This window comes from Trachurus japonicus, chromosome 15 (assembly GCF_045865225.1).
Source record: "Trachurus japonicus isolate A0001 chromosome 15, Traja_1.0".
NCBI lineage: Eukaryota > Metazoa > Chordata > Actinopteri > Carangiformes > Carangidae > Trachurus > Trachurus japonicus.
In genome coordinates this window covers 2,397,208-2,425,175 of record NC_140921.1, presented here as the reverse complement: position 1 = coordinate 2,425,175, position 27,968 = coordinate 2,397,208, and the positions used below count along the sequence as shown (strand labels likewise).

General features: G+C 42.3%; 1 protein-coding gene across 1 annotated transcript; it reads left to right on the top strand.

Annotated features, from left to right (window-relative positions):
- The first annotated feature begins 82 nt into the window (after window positions 1-82).
- On the top strand, window positions 83-23,297 carry tbc1d12a (TBC1 domain family, member 12a). Its single transcript, XM_085799210.1, has 13 exons — window positions 83-1,550; window positions 9,675-9,861; window positions 13,881-14,023; window positions 16,605-16,687; window positions 16,924-17,041; window positions 17,339-17,445; window positions 18,083-18,166; window positions 18,294-18,388; window positions 19,284-19,355; window positions 19,872-20,000; window positions 20,083-20,192; window positions 21,313-21,571; window positions 22,735-23,297. The coding sequence occupies exons 1-13, from the start codon at window positions 181-183 to the stop codon at window positions 22,804-22,806; spliced, it is 2,829 nt and encodes a 942-aa protein (XP_085655336.1). The 5' UTR covers window positions 83-180; the 3' UTR covers window positions 22,807-23,297.
- The last annotated feature ends 4,671 nt before the right edge of the window (window positions 23,298-27,968 follow it).

The window sequence follows — 27,968 nt, the reverse complement described above, 5'->3', positions numbered from 1 at the left end:
GCCGGTGGTGAGGTAACGTTTAAAAGATGGTCGCCCCTTCCTCCCAGAACAACAAAACCTGCTGCTGCTGCTGCTGCTGCTGCTGCTGCTGCGGAGCTCAGGGCCGGACGGTGCTCCATCTGACGCCCGCGGCCGACGCTCGTCTGGCGGCCTGAGCTGCTGCGCTGAGCCGCCGCCGTCATGGAGGTGGAGGAGGTGGTGGAGGAGGGGAACAGAGGAGGAGAAAGAGGAGGAGGAGGAGGAATAGGAGGCTCGTTTGTCGACTTGAACGAGAATGAAGAAGGAGGAGAAAGAGGAGGAGAAGGAGGGAGGAAAGCGTGTCACAAATCCCAAATCATCGCCCTCAAAGACCGCAGCAGTGGGGGTCAAGAGGAAGAGGAGGAAGCCGGGAAGGGTCATACCGACGCCGGTAACGGGAGGAATGTAAACACAACAGACTACTCGGAGCACAAGGAGATCATGTTGGACCTGGTGGAGGTAAAGGAGGAGGAGGAGAAGGAGGAGAGGAAAGAGGAGGTGACTGACAGGTGTGTGGGCCTGATGAACGGATTCAAAGAGGAGGAGGAGGAGGGAGAGAGAGGAGGAGAAAGAAGGAGAAGAAGAGGGAGAAAAGAGGAGGAGGAGGAGGAGGAGGGAGAAAGAGGAGGAGAGGAGGGAGGAGAAGCAACAGCTGCTTCCGGTCCAGCTGTGCTCGGAGCTCGGGTTTCAGGCCGACAGGAGGCTCCGAGTCCTGCGGGGAAGAGAGACTCAGACTCGGGGGAAGCTCCGGGCGGTGGCTCGGTGGCTTCCTCCACCACCACCACCAGCACCGGCGGCTGCTGCAGGACTCACAACCCGGGCCAGGAGCTGCCATGCGCGGGGAAGCAGCAGCAGAACATGCCCAACGGGGGGATCGAGGAAGAGGAGGAGGAGGAAGAGGAGGTGATGACAGTCCACCACCACCACCACGTCAACGGCGGTTTGCACATTGTTGGTTTGACTGTGAACACGGACTCATGTCAGACTCATTTCTTGGAGAATGGTTCAGGTTCTGGTTCTGGTTCTGGTTGCAGCTCCAGCGGGAGGTCGGTGCCACTCTGCCCCGGGGAGGACGCGCCTTCTCCGGCTGCAGCGGCCGCGTCCTCCCGCTGCTCCCCTGGATCAAGTGCCAAGCTGCAGGAGGAGAAAGAGGAGGAAGATGAGGAGGAAGAGGAGGAGGATTTGGACCTCGGTGACCTCAGTCGACCCGTCAGGCCTCGGACCCTGAGGACTAACCAGAACCAGAACCAGAACCAGAACCAGCACCAGCACCATCACGCCGTCGTGTCCCTGAGCTGCGACGCCACGCCGCTGTCCCCGGACGACGATGAGGACGTCAGGGGCTTTTATTTTGGAGGGATGGGGCTGCAGGGGGGGGAGGACTTCCGGTCCCTGGAGGCCGGACGGAGGCAGAGTGCACCGGACAAACTCCCGGACCTGAGCGACCAGCTGCAGCTGCAGCAGCAGCAAGGGGACGGGTTCGAGTCCCGGCTGATGCCAAAGAGGTTCGGCATCGCTGATTTCTTCACCAGGTGAAAAAAAACAACAACTGACACACACACATGTTTTTTTCCCCCATCAACTTTATTATTGATTTACAAAATACACTAACAGTGCATCAAACCATATGATGAGAGTCACATTAATAACAATTGGATAACAAATAGACCCAACAACAAAATAAATACATAGCACAGATTTATAGTTTTGATAGCTTTCTTGTTATTAGCAGAGGATATTGACTTATAGGCCTACACCTCCAGTTCTTTCATGAAAACACAAAAAAAAGGGTTTTTACTTTGGCAAATTTACGCCTGTGGATGTAAAACTTTGCAAGAATTAAAATTAGATTCATTAAAAAACCTTCTTTTTCAGCTGCAGTGTCACTCTTTACAAAGCCAAAAAGGACATTTTGCAAGAGGAGCTCAAAATCACAGCAGATAGGTTATTATCTAAAATGAATCTACAAATATCTTGCCACAGTTTACGGGTATATTCACATTTCCAAAACAGATGAATAACAGTTTCAGTATGGGAGTCACACTTCAGATCTAGATCATCATATTTGAATTTGATAAAGAAGGATTTTTTTCCCAACATAAGTCATTTACACGACTATTCCAGTAAAATATGACAGGAGAAACAGAGATAATAGCCTGTTACATTGGAACAGAGCACAGATTTTACAATTGTTCTTACTACCAGATGGGCTGAAGCAGAATACTTTACCAACTGGTGAGTCAGTTACATCAGTAAAGGAAGCATCAAGAGCATCAAGAGCATCAGCATCAACACACACACACACACATGGTGCTCGTGTCAACACACAGCTCAGTGATGCAGCTGCTGCCAGGAAACCAAACAACCACCAGCTCTAAACAAACTCACACACTCTATTTCTGACCTCACAAGGACCCGTAGTCATGTGAGTCAAGTCAAGAGTGTGAAATAAAATAATAAAAAAATAAAACTCTGTCACTCCTCAGCTGTTTGTAAACTCCTAAACTGATTCTGGGACATTAAGGAAACAACAGGAATAAAATAAAATAAAAAAACCTGATTTCAGTGAATGCAGCATTTCATCAGGTTTGACAGAGTGACAGATTTAATCAATAAAACCTCAAATTTATAGATTAATATTTCAGTTTGTAGCTTCCTTTGTTAAAAACAAAACAAACCAGCCCCTAAAATATGTTTATTATTGATTTAATAATCAATTATAGCAACAGACTGACGGGTTTAATCAATAAAACCTCAAATTTATAGATCAATATTTCAGTTTGTAGCTTCCTCTGTTAAAAACAAAACTAATCAGCAGCTAAAATATGTTTATTATTGTTTTAATAGTCAAAGTTAAAGCCACAAACTGACAATAAAACCTCAGATTTAAAGATCTATATATGAGTTGTAAGTTTCTGTGTTAAGCAACAGCTACAAGATGTTACCTATTCATTTAATAATCAATAATAATAATGATGTTAAATGATGGTTGTAAGTAAACCTACAGTAGGTATACTCTATATTATTATCTCATATTCCTATAGCCAGAGGGATTTAAACAGTCAGATTCTCCTCCTGTTAATTATTTTAATCCTTAATTAGATCAGTTCTTTCCTTATGGGTCTGATTGGACAGTTTGATCAGTGGAAAACAAACTTATTTTTCTATTTTCCGTCTCTGTGGACTGAAACACTTTCACCTCTCGCTGCTGTCGACGTCAGACTGTCCCAGAGTTTCAGCAGAAAGAGGAAACAGAAGTGAACGAGCAGCAGAATCTTGGTTTCCATCCCGGTTCTTCGTTCTTAAAGGAATAGTTCACCAAAAAATGAAATTCATTCAATTATAGTTTTTTATTCCTCAAAGTGCATCTGGAGACCCGGGAGGCCGGTTCGTAGTCAAACGAAAACTTTATATGAGTGTCAATAGGGCCCAACACAAAAAACGTCCATAAAGCTGCACAAAAACCATTTAATATTCCTCCACACTGCTCGTCCACTGCAATCCAAGTGTCCTGAAGGGAGATAGTCCAGAGTTTAGCCGAAACGACGTCATTTAGGACATTTTTACAGCCATACAGTCCTGGATTGAATTTTCCTGGTGCGATACAAGACTGTTGAGGCTGTAAAAATGTCCTAAATGACGTTGTTTCAAGTAAACTCTGGACTACTCGATGCAAAAGGAAAGGAAGCTTTCAATAAAAGCAAGCACAATAAAACATTTGGAGCATTCTCCTTTCAACATTAAAAGACAGGTTTTATCTTCAAAGATGATGTGTTCCCCAGGCAAATTCAATCCAGGACTGTTGAGGCTGTAAAAATGTCCTAAATGAGGTAGTTTCCAGTAAACTCTGGACTATCTCCCTTCAGGACACTTGGATTGCAGTGGACGAGCAGTGTGGAGGAATATTAAATGGTTGTTGTGTAGTTTTTGTGTCAGACCCTATTGATACTCATATAAAGTTTTGGTTGGACTAGGAACCGGCCTCCCGGGTCTCCAGATGCACTTTGAGGAATAAAAAACTACTCCGGAGTATTCATCGGCATGAGGGGGAGTCACTAATAATGACTGAATGAATTTCATTTTCTGGTGAACTATTCCTTTAAAAATCCTTTATGATCATATCCTGGATGCTGCGTTTACATGAACATAGAGAAACATGATGAATACCAGTGTCAGATTCAGATTTAGCCAATAAACTTTGTTAATTATTAGACACACTGGACCTTTAAACGGCTTCAGTTCCCACGGTGAAGCGTTGTCTCATCCTCCTCCTGATCTGATTGGACGACGTCTCATCTGGGTTTTTTTCTTCCTGGTTTTGGTTTCTCAGAGGAAATCTCCAGACAGACGGGGAGGAGGAACGTTGGGAAAACCTCACACGGAGCGAATAGAAGCAGGAATGTGACTTTATTTTAACCTCGACTCCGAGTCCAGAGCTGATGGTGCGTTCACTGACCTGTTTTTGTTTCCCTCATCATCAAACTCATCAAATACACAATCCAACAACTCCACAACGCTCTGGTGGACAAGTTGTGAGCTGCACATTCACCACACTATGAGATAATAACACAACGTTACCACACAGAGTTGTTTTAGAGGGAAATTCATGCAAAACCACTGATGCGTGTTGCCTTCAGGGACAGTTTTTCATCAACAGTCTCTGTATTTCCCTCTAAAACAACTCTGTGTGGTAACGTTGTGTTATTATCTCATAGCGTGGTGAATGTGCAGGTCACAACTTGTCCACCAGAGCGTTGTGGAGTTGTTGGATTGTGTATTTGATGAGTTTGATGAGGGAAACCAAGAAATCCCATAATGAGCCTCCGTAGCGTAGCTCTGAGCAGCTCACGGCTCTGCTCCGCCGTTCTAAAAATAGCTTGCACCGACAATTAAAGGTAACGAACCTACTGCTATGACTATAGGGATTATGGCAATGGGCCAATTTGCTGAAAAATGTTGAACTATCCCTTTAAGGTTTTGGACTCAGAGAATAAAGAGGATGAATCTAAATCACGTGACCTCGGGAGCTGCAGATTAAATTAGCACTGATCACCTCCCCGCTTAATTATTTACACAAACACACACACACACACACACACACACATCCTGTCTGCTGCACTTTCAGAATTAGGTTAGATCCTGTTGCACACACACACACTCTTAAACACACACACACAAACAGGTGTGTCTAGGGGCTTTCTGTCACAGCTACAGGTGTGTGTGTGTGTGTGTGTGTGTGTGTGTGTGTGTGTGTGAGAACAAGGCAGCCTCTGATCTGAGGCTCGGTTTGATGTAGACGACGCAGCGTCTCCATGACGACTCGACCTCCTTCATCTTCATCTTCTCTCCTCAGCTGAGGCTCGACCTGACGATCAATAAACTATCTGATCAGTGATGATCAATGAAGCTCTGAGCTCAGAGTTTGATTCTCTGTGGGTTCAGGAAGCTCCAATAACAACATTTTATTATAACAAGAGAATTTATTTATTGTCAGGAGGAAAAACGTTTGTGAAGTGAAATAGAGTCAGAGTCTGGACTTTATTCTAAGAGTTTATTCCAAATATTTCTTCTAATATTTTGACTTTTATTCTTGTAAAATGACGTCTTTGTTTTCATAAACTACAGATTTCTTTATTAAAATATAAAGAATTTAATCTCAAAATTGCTTTTATTCTAGTAATATTATGACTTTATTCTCAAAATTACAGCTTTTATTCCTGTAAAACTAAACTATGTTTCTTATAATATATCTTGTCATATTTTGAATTTTATTCTTATAAAATTACCACTATATTCTCATTATGCGTGTTTTTTTAATAACGATTATTTGTTTATTGTCAGGAGGAAAAACATGTGTGATCTGAAGTGGAGTCAGGCTCCTCGTTAAGGTTGATTTAAAATAAAAACACATAATGAACCATCTGGACTTTATTCTTAGATTTTATTCCAAATATTTCTTCTAATATTCTGACTTTCTTGACATTCTTGTAAAGCGACATATTTGTCTTTATAACTGACATAGGCCTATTTTTGTCTTAAAATATAAAGAATTTGATCTCAAAGTTGCTTTTATTCTCGTAATATTATGACTTTATTTTCAAGGTTACAACTTTTATTCCTGTAAAACTACGTTTCGTGTCATGTATCTTGTCATGTTTTGACTTTGATTCCTATTAAATTACCACCATATCCACATTATGAGTGTTTTATCTGACATTTTTATAATTTTACGTCTCTATTCTCATAATATTTTGTTCATTCTTGTAAAATTCTGTTTGATTTTCTGGACATATTATGAGTTTAAGATCAAAATCACATCTATTATCTCATAATATTCTGACTTAATAATGTTCAGACCAGTGTGGTCGTGGTCCTCTGTCCTACTGTAGTTACTATAGTTACTGTAGTTACCATAGTGTTAGCAGCTGCAGCCTGACGACTCTCTAACTTCCTCTTTTCTGTTCCTGTTGAGTTTCACTGTGTGAAAGTAAAGAAACGTCTGAGACGATTCTGAGGTCAGGTAGAAAACAAACTCCTCGTTCAGCCGCCGCACGGTCACATGGTCACATGGTCACAGTGGGGGGAGGGGCCTGTGACAACTTACTGATTATATCTCAACTAGAAGAAACTTTCAACTTCTGATTTATCCTGACAAAACATTTATATTCATCACTGAACTCATAGATCAGTAAATCTAATATGTCTATTTATTGATCAGTTGGAAAACGTTCTTCTTGTGATTATCTGAGTTGATCAGTTGCAACTCTTTCTTCAGCTCTTTATTATAGGTAGATCAGTGTTTCTCAAACCACCAGACGACATCGTCCTCAAATGTCTTGTTTTGTCCACAAACCAAAGAGAGACTCAGTTTATTGTCATAAAGGAACAAAGAAACCAGAAATGTTCACATATAAAGAGACCCTGAGGAGTTTGTATTTGGTTATAAAAGTCTCATATTAATGTGGATGAATCTACGTTACCACTTGTTAATGGCTCCGTTTTAGATAAATATATCATTTTGTCTTTATAGTTATTTTGATATTATTTAGTGGTCGACTCGTCCAGCGTTTCCTAGTTTCAGTTTCCCGGACGCTGCCCGGCGGCTCATGAGAAAAACGCCACTGGATCACTAGTTGGCGTCGTTTATGGTCGGAACTACGACGGTATCTGATCGTCTTCCAACCTCCGACTTTCATTCTTGATCAATGAAAACATTCTTGGCAAATGTTTTCACTTTCATCCGTCTAGCGTCGGTCCAAGAATTTGGGAACATGGGAAATGTAGTGTGAAAACACTTCGCTTTCCAAAACTCTGGAATCAGAGAATTTGGATTTTATTTCTTAAAAAAGTACTCAAACCGATTATTGGATTATCAGAATAGTTGACGATTAATTTAATAATCGATTATTGTTCAATTAATCGGTTAATTGTTGCAGCTCTACTTTATTTTGACGCCTGCTTCAGAGTGAAGGAACTTGATCCTGCAGAGAAGAGAGGAAAAATATTTGCTTGGCTGTCTACTTGGCACAGTGTGTGTCTGTGTGTGTGTGTTAGGTTAGTGTGTGTGTGTGTGTGTGTGTGTGTCTGTGTCTTCACTTCCTCTCTCCTCTTCCCTCTTTTCTCTTCAGACTCGTCGTCTCACACGAACGTTAAATCTGTCGATTCGGCAGCTTGGCTCTGTGTGTTTTCCTCCAGCCTCAGTAAAAAGCCAGAACATCTGCAGCAGCTGTTGGACTGCGGTCAGACTGAGGAGGAGGAGGATGATGAAGGTTCATCCTCAGCGTCTCTTTAGGGAACTGAATCAGTTTTTCTTCAGTCTCTGATAAACTCCAGTCGTTAGTTCTGAGTCTGTGGATCAATAATCAGTGTTTCTACTTTTCGTCTCCTGACTCTTCACTCAGAACAAAGTCGTTGATAAAATCCACTGATGAGTTTGAAACAGTTTTAGTTCAGTTTGTGGCGACTCGTAGTTTTTCTGTTTGATTTCGTCTCCAGGACTTTGTCTCATTGTCACCTGTCAATCATTAGAGAAACTAGGAAACATCTTTTTTATTTTATTTTATTTATTTATTTAAAAGGGACAATACACATTAATGAACATTCGTACGTGTGCACAAATGTAAATGCGTCAGAGTTAGCAACTTGCTAATTTGCATCCGTAGTCCCTTGGCAGGTAACACACAAACAGACAGAAATACACAAGAATTATACAGTGGTTCACAATCATATACACATTCATACCTATACATAAAGTGCATGTGATCTGTAAAGTGCCAGGCCACTGTTGTCTCTTGTTCTTCTACTAGCCTACTACTTCTAAATTGTGTTCGAAATCATTCACACATTCACTCACTCCATATCCACTCATGTATATGATATAGTGGACTACATCATGTACATGATGTAGGGAACGATGACAGGAGGAGAATCCGGACACTAGACGGTCATTTTCTGGACGTGGTTGCGTCAGCAGATGCGCCAGGTGTTAGCGTGTTAGCGTGTTAGCCTACTGCTGTGACGGAAGCAGACGCACCGAGAATCATGTAAACAAACCAGACACATAAAAATAAAATAAGAAAATAAGAAAAACCGACACTTGCGGGGACATTTGAGGATGAGATTCTGTGTGGTTGTGTTTCTGGGACAATAAACTGTTGAAATATCTGAAGTTTGGTTTGGTCAACTACTGTTGTGTGTCCCGACCGTGAGCTGTAACAGCTCTGTGGCTATTAGCTTAGCTTGTTAGCTGGTATTTACTACATATTCTACTACAGTTAAATTAGATTGATTTAACGCTGCCAAATGGAGCGAAGGCAAATACGTCTGAGGAGTTTACTGGTAAATAACCTAAAGAAATCCTAGCTAACATGCTAATTAGCTTGCTCTTCTTCTCTGGCAAAACCATAGACTGTAAAAAGAATGGACGTAGCGTCCGTGACGTCACCCATTGGTTTTGGGGAGTTGTTTTTGTGACTCCAATATGGCGGCCTGAACAGCGCCATGTTGGATTGGCCGGCCGAGAACCCGCTCACTGGCCTCCAAGCAGCTGTCCACGGAGCTGCTCGGACCTGTCACTCAACGTTTCTACGCCCTGATTGGTCAGAGTTTTAACCTAATAACAGTAAAACGGTAGAGTTAAAAAAAAATTCACCCCCCTCAGAGTGTGTGCGGGGGTAGAAACTATCGGTTGAGACGAAAAAACGTTCTGACACCAGGCTTTTAACATGTTTACTGAGGATGTAAAGTGGGTGATTTTAACATGGGGGTCTATGGGGAATGCTGCTTTCTGACACCAGCCCCCAGAGGAAGCCGGGGGGATTGCAGTTTTTTGAACGCGGAAGTGAGCTTCACTTCTCAGACCGACAACTGCCCCCTTGTGCAAAACACGACCGCATTGCATTGTGGGATACATACGAGTAGAAAGTCGTGTACTTCGCTTGTTCACTCAATTTTGCGGTGCATTGTGGGTGTTTTGTTGTCCACTACATAGTGGATGAAATTAATCGCAGAGAATTCAAACAACACTACAAAATGGCGAACACACAGTAGCTCTACTACTTCTCCTCCTCCTCCTTCTCTTTACATCCCACTCTGTGTCTCAGATTTCCAGACTTTTCCTGGTTCAGTGAACTCATCTCCGTCTCTTCCTCCCCCAGGAGCCTATTTTCTAGGAAATCCAAAGAGCCCAAGGCGGCGTCCCACAATGCAACAGGGTGGCGACTGTTCGGCAAGACGGCAACGACGGCGGCGGCGGGAACGGGAACGGGGCCGTCGGCGAGCAGAGAGGAGGAGCCCACTAAAGACTCCGCCCCCTCACCGTCGTCCTCGACAACCACGGAGCAGGTGGGACCTTTGTTAATAAACAACACACACACACACACACACACAGTCACATCGGTTGTTGCCATGGTGACGGTCGCTATGGTGACAGGAGCTGAGGCACATGGGTAATGTAGTGTTTAACCTCAGGTCGATTAAAGCCGCTGTAGTGAGGCGTTCAAGGGCGCGTGGACAATATTTGTCATTGATTGAGACTTTGTGTGTGTGTGTTTGTGTGTGTTTGTGTTTGTGTGTGTGTGTGTGTGTGTTGCAGTTGTGTAGTTGTGAGCAGCTGTTGAGTCCAGATGTTGGTCTGTGTGTGTCTGTTGAAGCCTGAGACTGTTTACATTCGACATGGAGGCTGTGAAATGGATTTAGTCTGTGTGTGTGTGTGTGTGTGTGTGTGTGTGTGTGTGTGTGGTTGCTAGGCAACGTACACACACACACACACACACACACACGCACAGACACACAATTCACCCCTCTGTGTCCGACTTTGCCAGCAATGACACACACTCTCGGCTTAGACACACACACAGCTGTTCACAGAGCAGGTGGTAGGACACACACACACACACACACACACACACACACACACACACACACCGAGGAGGAGGAGGGGAGAGAGGGGGAAGGAGAGGAAGAGGAGGAGAAGGACGAGAAGAAGAGGAGAAGGAGAGAGGAAGAGAAGGAGGAAGAGGAGGAGAAGAGAGGGAGGGGAGGAGGAGGAAGAGGAGAAGAGAGGGGGAAGGAGAGGAAGAGGAGAAGGAGAGAGGAAGAGGAGGAGGAAGAGGAGGAGAAGAGAGGGAGGGGAGGAGGAGGAAGAGGAGAAGAGAGGGGGAAGGAGAGGAGGAGGAGAAGGAGAGAGGAAGAGGAGGAGAAGGAGAAGAGAGAGGGAAGGAAAGGAGGGGGAGAGGAGGAGAAGGATGAGAAGAGAGGGGGAAGAAGAGGAAGAGAAAGAGAAGGGGGAAGAGGAGGAGAAGGAGAGAGGAAGAGGGGGAAGAAGAGGAGGAGAGAGGGGGAAGGAGAGGAAGAGAAAGAGGAGGAGGAAGAGGAGAAGAGAGGGGGAGGAGAGGAAGAGGAGAAGGAGAGAGGAAGAGGAGGAGAAGGAGAGAGGGGGAGGAGGAGAAGAGAGGAAGAGGAGAAGAGAGAGGGAAGGAGAGAAGGAGGAGGAGGAGGGGGAGAGGAGGAGAAGGAGAGAGAAAGAGGGGGAAGAAGAGGAGGAGAGAGGGGGAAGGAGAGGAAGAGGAGTGGAAGGACGAGAAGAGAGGGGGAAGGAGAGGAAGAGAAAGAGAAGGGGAAGAGGAGGAGGAGGAGAGAGAGAGGGAAGGAGAGGAGGAGGAGGAGGAGGAGGGGGAGAGGAGGAGAAGGATGAGAAGAGAGGGGGAAGGAGAGGAAGAGAAAGAGAAGGGGGAAGAGGAGGAGGAGGAGAAGGAGAGAGAAAGAGGGGGAAGAAGAGGAGGAGAGAGGGGGAAGGAGAGGAAGAGGAGTAGAAGGACGAGAGGAGAGGGAAGGAGAGGAAGAGAAAGAGAAGGAGGAAGAGGAGGAGAAGGAGAGAGGAAGAGGGGGAAGGAGAGGAAGAGAAAGAGAAGGAGGAAGAGGAGGAGAAGGAGAGAGGAAGAGGGGGAAAGAGAGGGATGAGGAGAGAGGAGGGAGAGGAGAAGAGGAAGAGGAGACTCAAACTGCCTTTAAATAAAAAGTCTCCTGCAGAGCTGCAGTGAGGACACGATCAATAATCACAGTTATTGATTGTTGATCAGTAAAAGGTTGAAGCTCTGATACAGATCAGTCACATATCTGAGGATCAATGTTAAAACCATGTTTGTATCAGACTGATCGATCAGTTATCAGCCTGTCTGTAGGAAATGTGCAAATTAAAGGTGCTTTCCAGTCAAACGGGTCGGAAGTTACGGGTTTGACGGCCGTTACAGTTCATTTTCACGGGTAACAGGTCGGAAAAACACGACTTGCGGGTTTGACTGAAACACTACAAAGTTAGGTAAATACAGAGACTGCTGATGAAAAACTGTCCCTGAAGGCAACGCGCATCAGCGGTTTTTTACATGAATTTCCCTCTAAAACAACTCTGTCTGGTAACGTTGTGTTATCTCTAGTTGTTGGATTGTGTATTTGATGAGTTTGATGAGAGAAACCAAGAACATTTTTGGCAAACTGGCCCATTGCCATAATCCCTATAGTCACAGCAGTAGGTTCGTTACCTTTAATTGTCGGTGCAAGCTATTTTTAGAACGGCGGAGCAGAGCCGTGAGCTGCTCAGAGCTACGCTACGGAGGCTCATTATGGGATTTCTTGGTTTCCCTCATCAAACTCATCAAATACACAATCCAACAACTCCACAACGCTCTGGTGGACAAGTTGTGAGCTGCACATTCACCACGCTATGAGATAATAACACAACGTTACCACACAGAGTTGTTTTAGAGGGAAATGCAGAGACTGATGATGAAAAACTGTCCCTGAAGGCAACGTGCATCAGTGGTTTTGCATGAATTTCCCTCTAAAACAACTCTGTGTGGTAACGTTGTGTTATTATCTCATAGCATGGTGAATGTGCAGGTCACAACTTGTCCACCAGAGCGTTGTGGAGTTGTTGGATTGTGTATTTGATGAGTTTGATGATGATGGGAAACCAAAGAAATCCCATAATGAGCCTCCGTAGCGTAGCTCTGAGCAGCTCACGGCTCTGCTCCACCGTTCTAAAAACAGCTTGCACCGACAATTAAAGGTAACGAACCTACTGCTGCTACGACTATAGGGATTATGGCAATGGGAACAATTTGCAAAAATGTTGAGCTATCCCTTTTAGTGGGAAAAAAAACTGCAAAGCAATCTCTCCTCTACTAACTCTCTTCGGCCTGTTTACGTTGTGTTAACGTGACGATGGCGTGTTTACGTTTTCAACCAATGACAGAGCAGATCATTCATCCGTCAATCATTCACTCATTTAACTGTGTTTTCATCTTTTGTTATGGAACGATGAGCTGAACCAGTTTGACTCTGAGTCTGAACTTTGTCTCAGTGAAGCAGCAGCTCAGTCACATGATGCAGACGTGACTGTGTGTGTGTGTGTGTGTGTGTGTGTGTGTGTGTGTCGCCCTCTGCTGGTGACACATAAACACACACACACACACACACACACACACACAAACTAGCTCATAAAAGACCTGTTGTCCTGTTGACCTACAGCTGCTCCTGTCAATGAACACACACACACACACACACACAGCAATGAACACACACACACACACACACACACACACACACACACACACACACACACACACAGACACATTCATTAAGTAGCTAGAAAAAACACACACACAGATTTATTCACACTGTCTGTGTGTGTGTGTGTGTGTGTGTGTGTGTGTGTGTGTGTGTGTGTGTGAGACGTTTCTATTCTCAGTAACACACAATAACGTGTTGTTATGACAAAGATGTGACACGTTTCAAGCCGTTTTAAACTTTATCGACAAACGACAGAGACAGAGAGAGAGAAACTTTATCAAGAATTAAACCGATAAAATTAAATCGATTGATTATAATTATTATTATTTCAAAAGCATAAAACCTCGAAGCTCTCGATCGCATCCCATGATCTTCCTCTGACCTCTTGCCATGGAGATGTTGACCTTTAAACACACACACACCGTGAAGATTCTCGTTCAAAATGATTCTCACCGTGAAATTCAAACGTCTGCGTTTCCACGGCAACGACACAAACAAACAGACAGACTCAGAGGAACAATCATGTGACTTCAGTGAGTTTAATCAAATAAAGTTTTGTAGTTTTTTATATTCGTATGATCAGTTTAAATCCTCCGTTACCCATGATGCCTCAGCAGCAGCAGCAGCAGCACCGTCACCGTGGCGACACACACAGCTGCAGCTTCAAAACCCAAAACAAACAAAGCAGCAGCAGCAGCAGTAGTTAGTTAGTTAGTTTATTTAAATGAGAGGACGAGCAGCAGCAGAAGACGGATTCGTCCCGTGACGTCTCGTCCTCCATCTTTGTCCCTCAGGAGCAGCAGGAAGACGACGACGGGGACGAGGCAGCGGTCGCCATGGCGTCGGGAGCGCAGCGCCCCCCGGCTGCAGGGAGGAGGAAGAACCTGGAGTTTGAGCCTCTGTCCACCACCGCTCTGATCCTGGAGGACCGGCCGCCGTGAGTCTCACACACACACACACACACACACACACACACACACACACACACACACACACACACACACACACACACACACACACACACACACACACCTTCACCTTTCATTGCCTTGATCTAGATCTCTTTGCTCCGTAGGTGGGTCTAGAAACGAGCCATAGGAACTTTTTGAGTCTCGAACACCGTTTGTGTTGACCAATCACAGCGCTCTATCTGTTTAGAGAGTCGTTGGGCGGGCTTTTTTTTAACTTTTTTTTTAACTTTTTTTTTAACCAAACAGAACAAACTACAGACACCAACATACCAATACAACAACAGCACAGTTAGAAAACAACAACACCTGGTGTGAAAAGGGGATGGACGAAGCATAGCTTTTAAATTTCCATCCCCCACATAAAGACACCATCGAGACATACATAACAACAACAAAAAAAACAAAACAAAACAAAAAAAAAACAAGCGAGCAAACAAACAAACAAAAAGCATTGAAGTAGGAGCATTGCGAGCTCCCTCAACAGTCCTACATTTGTCCTATATTATTCATGTATTTATTTAATCAATTTAATTTAATTTAATTTAACCACCACCGTCTTCCCTACTGTACACATCAAACATCTGCTGTTTAAACTTTCTTTTAAACTCGCTCAGGCTTTTACTATTTCTAATGTTTTCAGCCAAACCATTCCACATAATTACTCCACAAACTGAGACACACATAGATTTAAGGGTCGTTCTTGTGAGCTGCTGTGCCAGTTTATGTTTACCCCGGAGGTCATATCTGTTGGCACTTTCCCTTTCACAGAAGAGACCTTGTATAGAATCAGGTAATTGATTATGTTTCATTTCATTTCATTTATTTAGATCTCCATTAGCTTTGGCAAAGGCCATCGCTATTCTTCCTGGAGTCTACTTTCACAGATGAACTGTCCATTGCAGTCATATAGGCAATTTGTACAGTTTTTAGTTTAATCAGGTCCAGGAATTTCAATACTGCTGCCCTCAAGAACAAGTCATTTGTATGATCATTGTACTTTACATTACAAACATTACGAATAGCTCTTTTCTGTAGAATAATCAATGGGTGCTTAACGCCATGACGACATACATTTTAATTGGCTTGTCAGGCTAACGTCATCCTGCTCTTTGCTCTGATTGGTCGTAGCGCTACCCTATTGGTGCAGAGGCAGTTTGAAAGACAGCCTTCATCCCGCCCCCCTGGATTGAGCTGAGGTCTACCGCTCGTTGCCAGACTAGACATGTTAATGATGTAGTCTGGTTTGTCAGGCTAATGATCTGTTGCAGCGGTTCCCAAACTTTTAGGCCGTGCACCACCTGACACATTAAAATAAAAAAAGGCATAGACTATTTCACACACACAGATGCACCTGCACTTTCCCCAACTAACTGCAACTGGTACATTTTATTTCTAATGTATTTTTTTGAACTATTTTTATTTTATTTTATTTTTATTTTATTTTATTTTTATTTTATTATTATTATTATTATTATTATTTTATTTTATTTTTATTTTATTTTATTTTTTTTCTAATCGAAGTTGCTGCCGTCTTTTTTTTTTTTTTTCTTTTTAAGGATTATTGTCTTGTTTTAAATGCGTCTCCCTTTTATTTGTCCAGGGAGCAACATGTTAAACGAGGTTTTTCATGAAAGTGACGATAAATTGATCAACTGGATTTTGGGCAGTTTTTAGCTTCTTTTAAACAGACCAAACGTTTTTATTGTGTGTATATATATATATATATATATATATATATATATATATATATACATATATATATATATATATATATATATACACACAATAAAACACACAATAAAAACAATATATATATAACAATAATATATATATATATATATATATAATAAAACGTAAACATAACTTGCTCCTGTGACCACATTCTGCATCAACTTTTACGTTTTTATTATATATATATATATATATATTTATATATATATATGAGTACCCGTATGCAGGGACAAGAGCGCCACCATTAGCTCAGCTCATCCATACTGGAAGTCACAACCGGAAGTTGCTCTTCTTCGTGCGTATCATTTCTTAGATTAAAAAAACAACTCAGTAACTCAAATGTCCATGATAAAATATTTTTTTTCCAGCGGATATCTTAGTTACAACATGATTGAGCTAACCAAATATTTTTTTGCATGATCGTTGATCGGATATTGAGTTATTAAAAAACGCTGCTAACGGCTAACGGCTAACAACTACCAGTTGCCTAGCCGCGCCGCTCCTGCTGACAGCAGACCAGGAGAGAGAGAGAGAGAAATGAAATGTCTTTGGCGGTGCTTTGGTTAGGGTTAGGCAATGAAGAAAGGAGTTGGTTAAGTTTAGTAAAAAGAGCAGGTAGAGGCTAGACAGGCCAGAGAGCTGAGCTATGGCAGCGCCCTTGTCCCTGCACAAGGGTCCCTCTCCACAGGAGGAGAGAGAGCTCAGTGGTTGCCTAGCAACAGTGAGACCCCGAGGCTGGCTGTACACCTGACAGGTGACACCGCATGTGTGTGTGATTGTGATTGTGATTGTGTGTGTGTGTGTGTCGTCCATCAGGAACCTGCCGGCGAAGTCGGAGGAGGAAACTCAGAGACACAAACTGGAGTACGAGGAGATGGTGGCAGGAGCCAAGAGGAGAGGTACACACACACACACACACACACACACACACACACACACACACACACACACACACACACACACACACACACACACACACACATACAGTAAATCTGACTGCACATTTTTCAGACTCAGACTGCTGTGATCTGATTGGCTGCAGCTCAGACAGGTGTTCAGTGTCAGTGTGTGTTGATGTATATATGTGTGTGTGTGTGTGTGTGTGTGTGTGTGTGTGTGTGTGTGTGACCCTCAGAGCTGAAAGAGGCGCAGAAGAAGAAGCGTCAGATGAAGGAGCGCCACCGTCAGGAGGACAGCATCTCCAACGCCATGGTGGTCTGGAACACCGAGATCCTGCCGCACTGGGACTCCATGTAGGTGTCCTCACTGTGTGTGTATGTGTGTGTGTGTGTGTGTGTGTGCGCAGCATGTTTACAGAGTTAAAGGACAATTCTGGGCAAATTCACCTCGGGGCTGTATGTTCCTAACATTTTAGGTCCGCAAAAACAGGAGTCATTAAACTGAAAATCTTCAGATTCCTTCTTTTAAAATGTTAGGAACATACAGCCAAGATTTGAATTTGCCCAGAATTTATCCTTTAACTCTGTGCGTGTGTGTGTGCAGCATGTTTACATACCGGTAGTTAACTGTGTGTGTGTGTGTGTGTGTAGGAAGGGGACGCGGCGTGTGCGGGAGCTGTGGTGGCAGGGTCTCCCCCCCAGCGTCCGAGGCCGCGTGTGGAGCCTCGCCATCGGCAACGAGCTCAACATCACTCCAGGTACCGAACCACTGATCAGTGATTATTGATTATAGATTGTAATGGTGCGATTATCATCTATTTTACTCTGTTTAACAAGAGTACCGAGCAGTCTGTAGAGATTTAAACGAGAAACTTGAAGCAACACATGAGTTAAAGTCAAAGTTTCTGATATTAACTTGACTTTAAAGGAGCTGTACGTAAGAAATTTATCGAAATAATCATCATAAAATCACCCAGTATGTCATAAATCGTGTTAATCTGAAATAATAACAACAGTGCAGCCAGAATATTCACATTTAAACTTTTTAATGCAGCACAAAACGCAAATCATGTTTATGTTTTGGCCTCAATCGGCCAATCACGTCAGGAGCATCTCTGCATCATCAGGTTTCAACAGTTTTGTCCACAGTCTCACATTCAGCTGCTTTAATGTAAAAACAATAGTGAGCAGTTTGAATTTGACTTCTAAACTTTATTGTAACGCCCGTATAGAACAGAACAGTAATACGGTTCCTGCCGCTGCTTTAACTCCGCGTTTAAAGAGTTTAGCAGGAGTTTCCAGTTCCTCACATTTCAAAACTATAGGACCAAACTGAGTTTATTGTATTGTAAATGTCAATGTTAATTTTAAACGTGTGTGTGTGTGTGTGTGCAGAGCTGTATGAGATCTTCCTGTGCAGAGCCAAAGAGAAGTGGAGGAGCTACAGTGAAACCAGCTCAGTCAACGACAGTGAGAGCGGTGAGGACTCTTGTTGTTGTTGTTGTTGTTGTTATAAATATTATTATTATTATTAATAAAGTGTTAATAAACATCATTATGAGGTAAAGTTGTAAACCCGTCTCTGTCTGTGTCTGTGTGTCTCCAGACGGAGGAGCGTCTCTGGCCGACAGAGAGTCCAGTCTGGACCTGATCAAACTGGACATCTCCAGAACCTTCCCCTCGCTCTTCATCTTCCAGAAGGTACAGACACTTCCACAGCGCTCTCCTTCACAACCAGCAGGTCATGATATAAACCGAGCCACGCCCCCGTCGTGTTGTTGTTGTTGGTAACGCCTGGTTCACACATAAAGATTTTCTAAATCTGAACAGATGTTTTATCAGAGAGAGACCCCACACATGAAGATAAAAAACTCTGTGATTGAACAGTTTTGATCGTATTGTAGATAGATAGATAGATAGATAGATAGATAGATAGATAGATAGATAGATAGAAAACTTGATTAATCCCCAAGGGGAAACTGCTTTGCCACCTGATAAAAACATGTACATCCATGAATATACACCTCCAGAAGCTAAGAACATATATTATGTATTTGTGTCTGGTGTGCAACGATATTCAAAAAAGACGACTTTTCATCAAAACGGTCAGGTGAATATTGAACATGTTTAATATTTACGATTGTCGGCTCCGACCGTTTTCTGAGCCGATTGTCGGAGGAATTTGACTCTTAACCTCACACCACCGGAGAATCTCAGAGGAGAATCTTGAGAGCCATAAAATTCGGCCGATTTCATCCGATTTTTGTCCTTGGTCGGACGGTGGGAAATCGGGGCAAAACCAGCCAGATTGTTCTTATATTAACGTATGTCCCGCCCCTTCTTGATTCTGATTGGTCAGTGTGGGGGTAAAGTGACATTGACGAGCACCGGGCTGTTGTAAAAGTTGAACAGGTTTCAACTCACCGCCACAACAAAAGTCAGCGGCGAGAGCGTTTCCTGTGACACATGTTGAACAGATGTGAGGAGACGGAGGCTGCACGTTACAGCTGAGTTTAGTTTGGTCTCAGCTTCGTCTTCATCACCTCCTCCTCCTCTTCCTCTTATATTAACCCCTTCCCTCCTCCTCCTCCTCTAGGGCGGCCCGTACCACGACCTCCTCCACAGCGTCCTCGGAGCCTACACCTGCTACCGGCCGGACATCGGATACGTAAGTCTGATTCTGTCTGACACCGACCAGCTGATCTGAGGTCAGCTGTCTGTGCTGCTGAAAGCTGAACGCCATTACTGAAGCAAAGCTGAATAAGCTGAAGAAACTGCTGAAGCAATGTTGAAAAGGCTGACACTAAAGCTGAAACATATAAAACCTGCCTTTTAAAGGTCAAAAAGGTAGAAAAATGTAGAAATCCTGAATGTTTAAGTGCAACAGTTGAATATTTCGAAGAGTTGAAATCTGCAGGTAACCTGAAAGTAAAGAAAACTAATGAACTATTGCTATCATACGTGTAGTTGAAGCAACAGCTGGAATAGATTTAAAACATTGAACTTGTAAGAAGGAGGCTGAATCTGTATGAAATGGTTGAAAATTAGTTGAATTGCTGAAGATTAGTATGAGAAATTGAAAAACCGGGTCAGCTGTCTGTGCTGATCTGATCTGAGGTCAGCTGTCTGTCTGTGCTGCTGGTCTGATCTGATCTGAGGTCAGCTGCTGTCTGCTCTCCCTCAGGTCCAGGGGATGTCGTTCATCGCAGCGGTGCTGATCCTGAACCTGGAGGAGGCCGAGGCCTTCATCACCTTCGCCAACCTGCTCAACAAACCCTGTCAGATGGCCTTCTTCAGGGTCGACCACGAGCTGGTAACACACACACACACACACACACACACACACACACACATATGCACACCTGTCTCACCCCCCCCCTCCCCCTCTGTGCCAGATGTTGAAGTACTTTGCGGCCTTCGAGGTTTTCTTTGAGGAGAATCTCCCTCGACTCTTCAGCCACTTCCAGAGCAACAGCTTGACCCCCGACCTCTACCTGATCGACTGGTGAGTCACTCTACATCAATAATCAATAATCAATAAACAGCATTAATCCTCAGTGTACAAACTTTATCACAATGAATCAAACACTTGTTTAGTTTTTTTACGATTAAAATAAAACCCTGAATAATGGACGAACTTGCTGCTTTATTGAACATGAAACAAGAACAGTGACAGGAATCCTCCAAGGCCTCCGTGTGGTTGGAGTTAAAAGAAAAAGAAGAAAAACTAAACAAAGTGGTGGCAAAGAGAAAAGATCAAAACACTTTCTGTTTAAAATCAACATGAAGGAAAAATTATGAGACATGAAAACAGAGTCGGAGTCAAACTGAAGCTGGTTTGATCTTTGCAGCAGAAAAAGAAACAAGAATGTTTTTGATGTTTTTATATTTAGTAATTGTACGGCAGTTGCCTATTTAAGTCAATAGATGGCGCTGTTGCAGTATTATTGCCCTCAGGTTTTTTTTTCTTTCTTTTTTTGACTTTATTTAACAAAATCATGTACAAACAACATGGTTTACATCTTTTTTTAACATTTGAAAGGAGCAGCAATGAATAAAGGAAATAAAAATGACAGAGAATGAAAAGCATAAAGCCACATAATTGTCAAACACATAGGAGGGAAGAAGGGAAAAAAAGTATTTTGTATTTTATCAATTATTTACAAAGAACGAGAAAAACTGAGAAAGAATTATTATTAAAGAACCAAAAAAAACAAAAACAATCTTGTTAAAAATCTGACATTTATGAAGAATCAGAAGCACCTGCTTTGTCGAGTCCAGTTCTGAATAATAAAAGTAGAATAAATTATGTATTGGTTATTGCATTTGATGATTTTAATCGATAAAGTTTTATATTACTAAACACAAATAATAAAATGAATAGATTATAATCTAAAACCTTCCCTGGGAGTCTCTCTTCGATACATCTTTAATCATTTATATTTAATAATTAATGTATCAGTCACACAATGAATATTTGATGATGTTTTTAATGTTTTTCTGACAGACTGAATTGAGCTACACTTAAAACCAGATCAAGGAGTTCCTAATCAATGACTGAATCATCACTTATAGATAATAAATACACAGTAAATGTGTGTGTAATGTGTGTGTTGTGTGTCCAGGATCTTCACGCTGTACAGTAAGTCCCTCCCGCTGGACGTGGCGTGCCGGGTGTGGGACGTGTTCTGCCGCGACGGCGAGGAGAGTCTGTTCCGGACGGGTCTGGGCATCCTGCGTCTGTACGAGGACGTTCTGCTGCAGATGGACTTCATCCACATCGCGCAGTTCCTCACGCGTCTCCCCGACGACCTGCACTCGCACACGCTCTTCAACGCCATGGCCAGCACGCACATGATCAGCAGGAACCGCCGCTGGGCCCAGGTCAGAGACGCTGTGATTTACAGACGGTCCCTGAATGCATCGCAGGGGTAGAAAAGCTGCAGGAGGTTCTGTGATGTGTTAGTTTAACACGTAACCCTCTTGTCGTCCTTCTGGGTCAAATTGACCCAATCTGTTCCCTTCCTCCATCTTTCCTTCTTTCCTTCCTTTCTCTCTTTCTTCTTTCCACAATCCTTTTTCCCTTCCTTCCTTCCCTACGTCCTCACTTCTTCTTCCCTCCTCTTTTGATCCAATTGACCCTCCATCTTTCTTTCCTTCCTTTTCCCCTTCCTTCTTTCCTCCCTTCTTCCTTCCTAGAACGAATCTGTTCCCTCCCTCCATCTTTCTTTCCTTCCTTTTTCCTTTCCGTCTTTCCACAATCCTTCTGCCCCCCTTCCTCCCTTTTTTTCTCCCATCTTTCCCTTTGTCCTTCCTTCCTTCCTTCCTTTGTCCTTCCTGCCTTCCTTCCTTGTTTCCCTTCGTCCTTCCTTCCTTCCTTCCTCCCTTGTTTCCCTTCGTCCTTCCTTCCTTCCTTCCTTCCTTCCTTCCTTCCTTCCTTCCTTCCTTCCTTCCTTCCTTCCTTCCTTCCTTCCTTCCCTTCGTCCTTCCTTCCTTCCTTCCTTCCTTCCTTCCTTCCTTCCCTTCGTCCTTCCTGCCTTCCTTCCTTCCTTGACCCAGGTGAACAACAGGAGGGTTATACAAACAAATAACAACATAAAACACATGAAAATACATTTTTATTTATCCAGACATGTTAGTATGTTACACGCCTGTTTTCAGCTGTTATTAGCATGTTATTAGCTGTTATTAGTGTGTTATAAGTTTGTTATCAGCTGTTATTAGCATGTTACTAGCTGTTATAAACATGCTATTAGCCTGTTTTCAGCCGTTATTAGCCTGCTATTTGCGTATTATTAGTTGTTATAAGCCAGTTATTAGATGTTAGAAGCCTATGATCAGCTGTTATTAGCATGCTATTAGCTGTTATTAGCCAATTTGCTGCTGGTCTGTTTTCAGTTATTATGAGAATGCTATTTGTATGTTATCAGCTGTTATTAGCGCGTTGTTAGCTCTTATAAGCATGTTAGTAACATGATATTAGCGCTGTTATTAGCCTGTAATTAGCCTGTTGACCTGAGCGTGTCCGTCTTTTTGTTTCCTCTCAGGTGTTTTCTGCTCTGATGAAGGACGGGAACAAAGAGTCGGACAGGAACGCCAGCCCCGCCCTCAGGAGCTAACGCTAGCAAACAACTAGCCGACGCCATCTTTCCTTTCTCCAGACGCTCCTCGCCGTGACAGGTGCCCCTCCCCCTCCTCCCCCTCCTCCCTCTACCCCTCCCTCCACCCACCTGTCAGCGCCGATGCAAACGCTACGGACTAAGCTCTGAAGCGAGCACGAGGCGGACGAGGTGACGGCGGAGAGCGCGGCGACGAGAGCTAAAGACGTTAGCACTTAGCAGCGGCGGCTTCACCGTCTGTCGCCCTCAGACCGGCAGCGGCTGGTCGGTCAGTCGCTCCACAGCCTCACCTGATGGACGGACGGCGAGCAGCAGTGTCACTAATTATTATTAAAAAAAGAAAAGCAGACTGTCTGACGATGTGTTGCTCCCCCTGCTGGCTGGGAGGACGAACTCCACCACCACTAACTAACACCGAGAGTTTACGCCCCCGTGTGTGTAACGCTCACAAGACTCCACTTCTTCTAACGTTTCGGTGCTAATCGTTTTCTAAAAGGCTTCAAAGAGAAAAGAAGAGAAACAAAACGACAAGAAAAGAAAAGAAAAGAAAAGAAACTTCCTCTGTGGATTAACTATTATTAATTATTGATTATTAACGTAGGTCCTCGTGGTTTTTTGATCTCACACACTATATGATTCATTTGCTGCGTTTTTTATTTTTATTTTTATTTTTTTTATAGCTTTAAACCGGAAAAAACTACGGTGGCTGACGAGGGCAAAAAGAAACAGGCAGGAAAATACAGAACAAATTCAAAAGGAGAAACGAGCTGCAAATAAAAAAAAAAAATTGAAATAGAAATCAAAATCGGATACAGCGGAGGAGAGTTGAGTTTTGAGTTTTTCCCGCCTCGTCAGCCACCGTAGAAAAATGACAGAAACCTGCAGTCGCATGGCTGAAGCTGATACATTTGGGTTTTTAGATGATTGATTGATTAATTAATTAATTAATTAACCTCGTAGCTCTTTTTTTTTTGTTTTTTGTACAAATTTAATCTGAAAAAAAAAAAAAAACTAGAAACAAAAACACAGAACAAACTGAAACGTCTCATCATCAAACTGAACTCTGTGACCCACGTTTGTTCTCAAGTCTTTTCTACTTTGAAAACTCAAACTGTGAGGGAGGCGGGAGGTCGCTGTCGTCGTCATGGCGACGTGACGACGCGACAGGAAGTGAGGGTGTCGATGAATCACAGTGTTTCAGCCTCAGCACTTTACCTCTGCAGCAGCAGCAGCGAGTTTGTTAACGGGCCGTCGATCGATCCATCAATCGATCGACTCCTTATCGCTAATTAGAGCTGATTATTAGATAATTAATTAACCCTTTAGGCTCCGCGGGTCGGCTGATCCCGGAGCAGCTTCTTCGCCTTGAGCTTTGACTCGCTTTTTTTGTTGTTTTTGTTCTGAGAATGAAGCCGTTTTTTTTTTTTTTTTTAGTCGTCGTAGCAGATTGTGCTCTCGCTCGCTGCTTCGTCTGTGGAAAACGTCAGTATTCTTCATTTCTCCCCCTCATCCACCTGTTGTTGTTGTTTATTTAATCAGCCGATGAACCTCTGGTCGCGTCCTGTTCACCTGCTTCATAATGACGTCATCAATACTAATCAATATCAGTACGTCGACGGACAGGAAGTGAAGCGACAAACAGACAAACGTGTTTCCAGTTTCTTCAATGTGAAGATTTGCTGTTGGACTTTATACCAGTTAATGATGATTAACTATTAAATTATTGATTAATCTGCTCTAAAAAAAAAGAAATTCAATTCAAGTTGATTCAAGTTTCTCTACTTTCAGATGTTTCACTGATTAAATTATTAATATTAATAATAATAATAATCATAATTTGCAGATGAATCAATAATAAAAACTAGAAATAAAAGGTTTTTGCAGCAGGTGAAGGACGACGCCCCCTCTGTTTAACACTCCTTTGATCTACACACACACACATACATACACACACACTATCCAGTACATCCCTACCTCACACACACACACACACACACACAGACACATACAGACAAACACACACACACAGCTGCTCTGTAACTTCCTGTTTGAGCCGTCGGTCGTTAAAGTGAGAAACTCAGTGTTAGAGATAAAAACCAAACTCCAGAAACTCACTACACACACACACACACCTACACACATACACACACATATATACACACACACACACCTGTCCTCAAGATGGACAGGAAGTGTGTGCGTATGTGTGTGTTTTCAAAATAAAAGAACTTGACCAAAGTGTTAAGGAAGCACTTGACTGGAAGCTCTAACATCTTTATCTCATTAACTACAAACTAAAGCAGCTTCCTGATTGGATGATGATGATGATGATGATGATGTCACTGGAGGGGGCGGGGCCACGCTCTCCTCCTGTTTGACCAATCAGAAGCATTTATGTAACGCTGCGGATGAGCACTTTGTCGAGGCACACACTAATTACACTCGTTAACCAGCGGGACGGTGATGAAGGATCAAAGAGCTCGTTATTGATTAGCGATCAGTTTCACATGACCACACGCTGCTCTTCTTTACTCATCTGCAAACTTTATTTTGAAAAAAAAAGACTTTATTTTCAACACATCTGTGAGTTCAATGTGAATTATTACAAAACGTTTCCTGTTTTAAATTTTTTTTTACGAAGGTAACGTGATTCTTTGAAAACAACGACGTCCATTTTTACCAAAAACGCAAAAACAATTTTCATCTTTTTTATAAAGTATTTCACAGTTTTAAAGGAATTTAATAATCAATAAGTAAAATAAGATTTTTTTTTAATTATTATTATTAAAAAAAAAGAAAAAAAAAGTTTCTTTAGTTAAAACTTTTCTTTATTAAAATGATTTATATTTACAGGAAGTTTCAGATTTCTTCTGCAGATTTTTACAGTTTAGTTTCAGTATAAACATGAATAATATTTACAGTGTTTACAGTATCGATCTGGATGTTTGTTGTTGTGTCAGAGAATCACCAGGTTTCTGTTTTACGCTGTGATCAGATCAATCATTTTACAAAAACAAAATGCTAAATTGAATATTAAAGGGATAGTTTGAATTTTGGGTGAACTATCCCTTTAAAGACAAAAAACAACATGTTAGATTGTGACTCACAGATGTGATGAAGAAGTTTTTTGTTTATTCACACTCCTCAGTTTGTGCAATAATCAGGAAACGATTCAGTGTAATTACCCAGAATCCTCAGCGGGCTGGTTTAAAATGTTCCACTCCAGATTATTGATTATTGATCTTTAAACGAACTTGATGAGATTAATGTGACGGTTTATTTTTCCTCCTGTTTGCTCCACAAACTCATTTTATTTAAGTTTTTATCCTGTCGTGTTTTATACTTTCATTTAGCTTTGTTCGTTTTATGTGTCGTGTCTTTTCTTTTGTTCGTTAAGTTTTTCTTTTCCTGTCAGATTTCAAATGTACAATTTTTTTATAATGCCTTACAGGTGATGTAAATAAACTGTAAAAATGTTATTTCTTTTCATATAATGGCCACTAGTTAAATGTGTAAATAAATATCTCAGCAAACTGAGTCTGGTCTCGTTCTGTGAAGTTTAAAAGTCTCAAAACTTTAAAAGATGAATTTAAGGGCCAGGTGGATTGTTTATGAAGTTAACCTAGCTCTGGCCTGAGAATCAGAGGTTACCACGGCAACTTGAAGTGGTTGCCAATGACGATAGGGGCCCCCCCAGGCTGAAGCAGACAAAAACGTTGAGAAAAAGAGCGATTTTCTGCCTCTGCACTGGTCTCGCAAAAGGCTTACTGTGACAAAACGGTAACTCCTATCAGAACAAAACACAGATCAACGGTGCTGTAAAGACTTCCTGAAAGATTTGGTACGATTTGGTGTTTCTACAGTAAATATTTTGGAGACGCTGGCAGTTTTAAAACATCGGTCCGTTCTGCTTCTCTCAGAAAATCTTTGTATTGGAGTCAATGAGGAGCAGAGACAGACGTGGCTGCACTTAGAGGCTGACAATTCAAATTCTGTAAGTCTCTCTGATATTCTGAGCACATAGTGAGAAACAGAACAAGTTTGTCTACAAATTTGGAAAAAATCACGTGTGTAGAGTGTAAATTGTGTCCAGGAGGAGTGTGGAAAGAGAAAAATTCAGGAATTTTTCTGGGCTCTCTCTCACTCTAACCGATGATGTCACGCACTCTGACACGAACATTCCGTGCAATACACACCCATTATAATCTCATAATTTCTCCAAAAATGATCATGGTCATTGATCAGTGATTGATCAAAAACTATAATACCTATCAAAACGTGGAGTAATACGCCAACACACAAGACTTGTGTCTACTGTTTAAAGTTCAAATGAAGTCTCTAGGTGAAAGTATGCCTGAGAAGCAGACGTTTGCTTTGCCCGGGCACTACAGGTCTACTGGTGTAGGGACCAGTGCCCGGTGCGATGGCCCGTGGCCCTAATTAAATAAGTAATAAACTTCACCAAAAAAATTTGATATATCAATATTAGGCAAACATTTCTGATAATAACACTGTCCTACATTAAATGAACCTTATAGGAACTTGAATAGTGTCAGATTTATGAAGTGAATCAGGTTTATGGGATGTTAAATCCTCAGCTCAGGTCCAGAGTGGTGTAGAGAGGCGGTCGTGCAGAGTTCAGACACTAGGTGGCGTCTGATGACCAGGTTTAACCCGACGGCTCTGAGTGAACGCTGATAATCAGGAGAGGTTTTTATTATCATTGATAATAATTATTTATTTTTACAGTTTTAACAACATTATGCAATAAATTATCTACATTTAAATGAAACACCTGCACATGTACATATAGAGAATAGAATACTTTATTCATCCCTAGGAGGGAAATTCAAATTAGTCCAGTAGCTCACACAACAATGACACAAAAAAGAAAGAAAGATGAACACAATAAACATTTTAAGAAGTGTTCTGTAACACGATTGCAGCAGGAACAAATTATCTCTTAAATCTTTCTGCAGGTCGGGGAGATGAGCCTTTTATATGGATCAATGACTGAGTTTTCAGTTTCTATTGATTGATACCTGATATTATTCTTTTAGATGAATAATTACAATTCTAATCTTCTTTTTATTAATTAAGTTTTATTTTATCTACAATCCACAGCAACAAATCCCAAAGCATTGTGGGAGTTGTAGTTGAAC

Coding starts and splice junctions, on each gene's coding strand:
- tbc1d12a (XM_085799210.1), top strand. CDS start 181: ATGGAGGTGGAGGAGGTGGTGGAGGAGGGGAACAGAGGAGGAGAAAGA. Junction 16,688..16,923: donor GGCAGGAGCCAAGAGGAGAG/GTACACACACAC, acceptor TGTGACCCTCAG/AGCTGAAAGAGGCGCAGAAG. Junction 17,042..17,338: donor CTGCCGCACTGGGACTCCAT/GTAGGTGTCCTC, acceptor GTGTGTGTGTAG/GAAGGGGACGCGGCGTGTGC.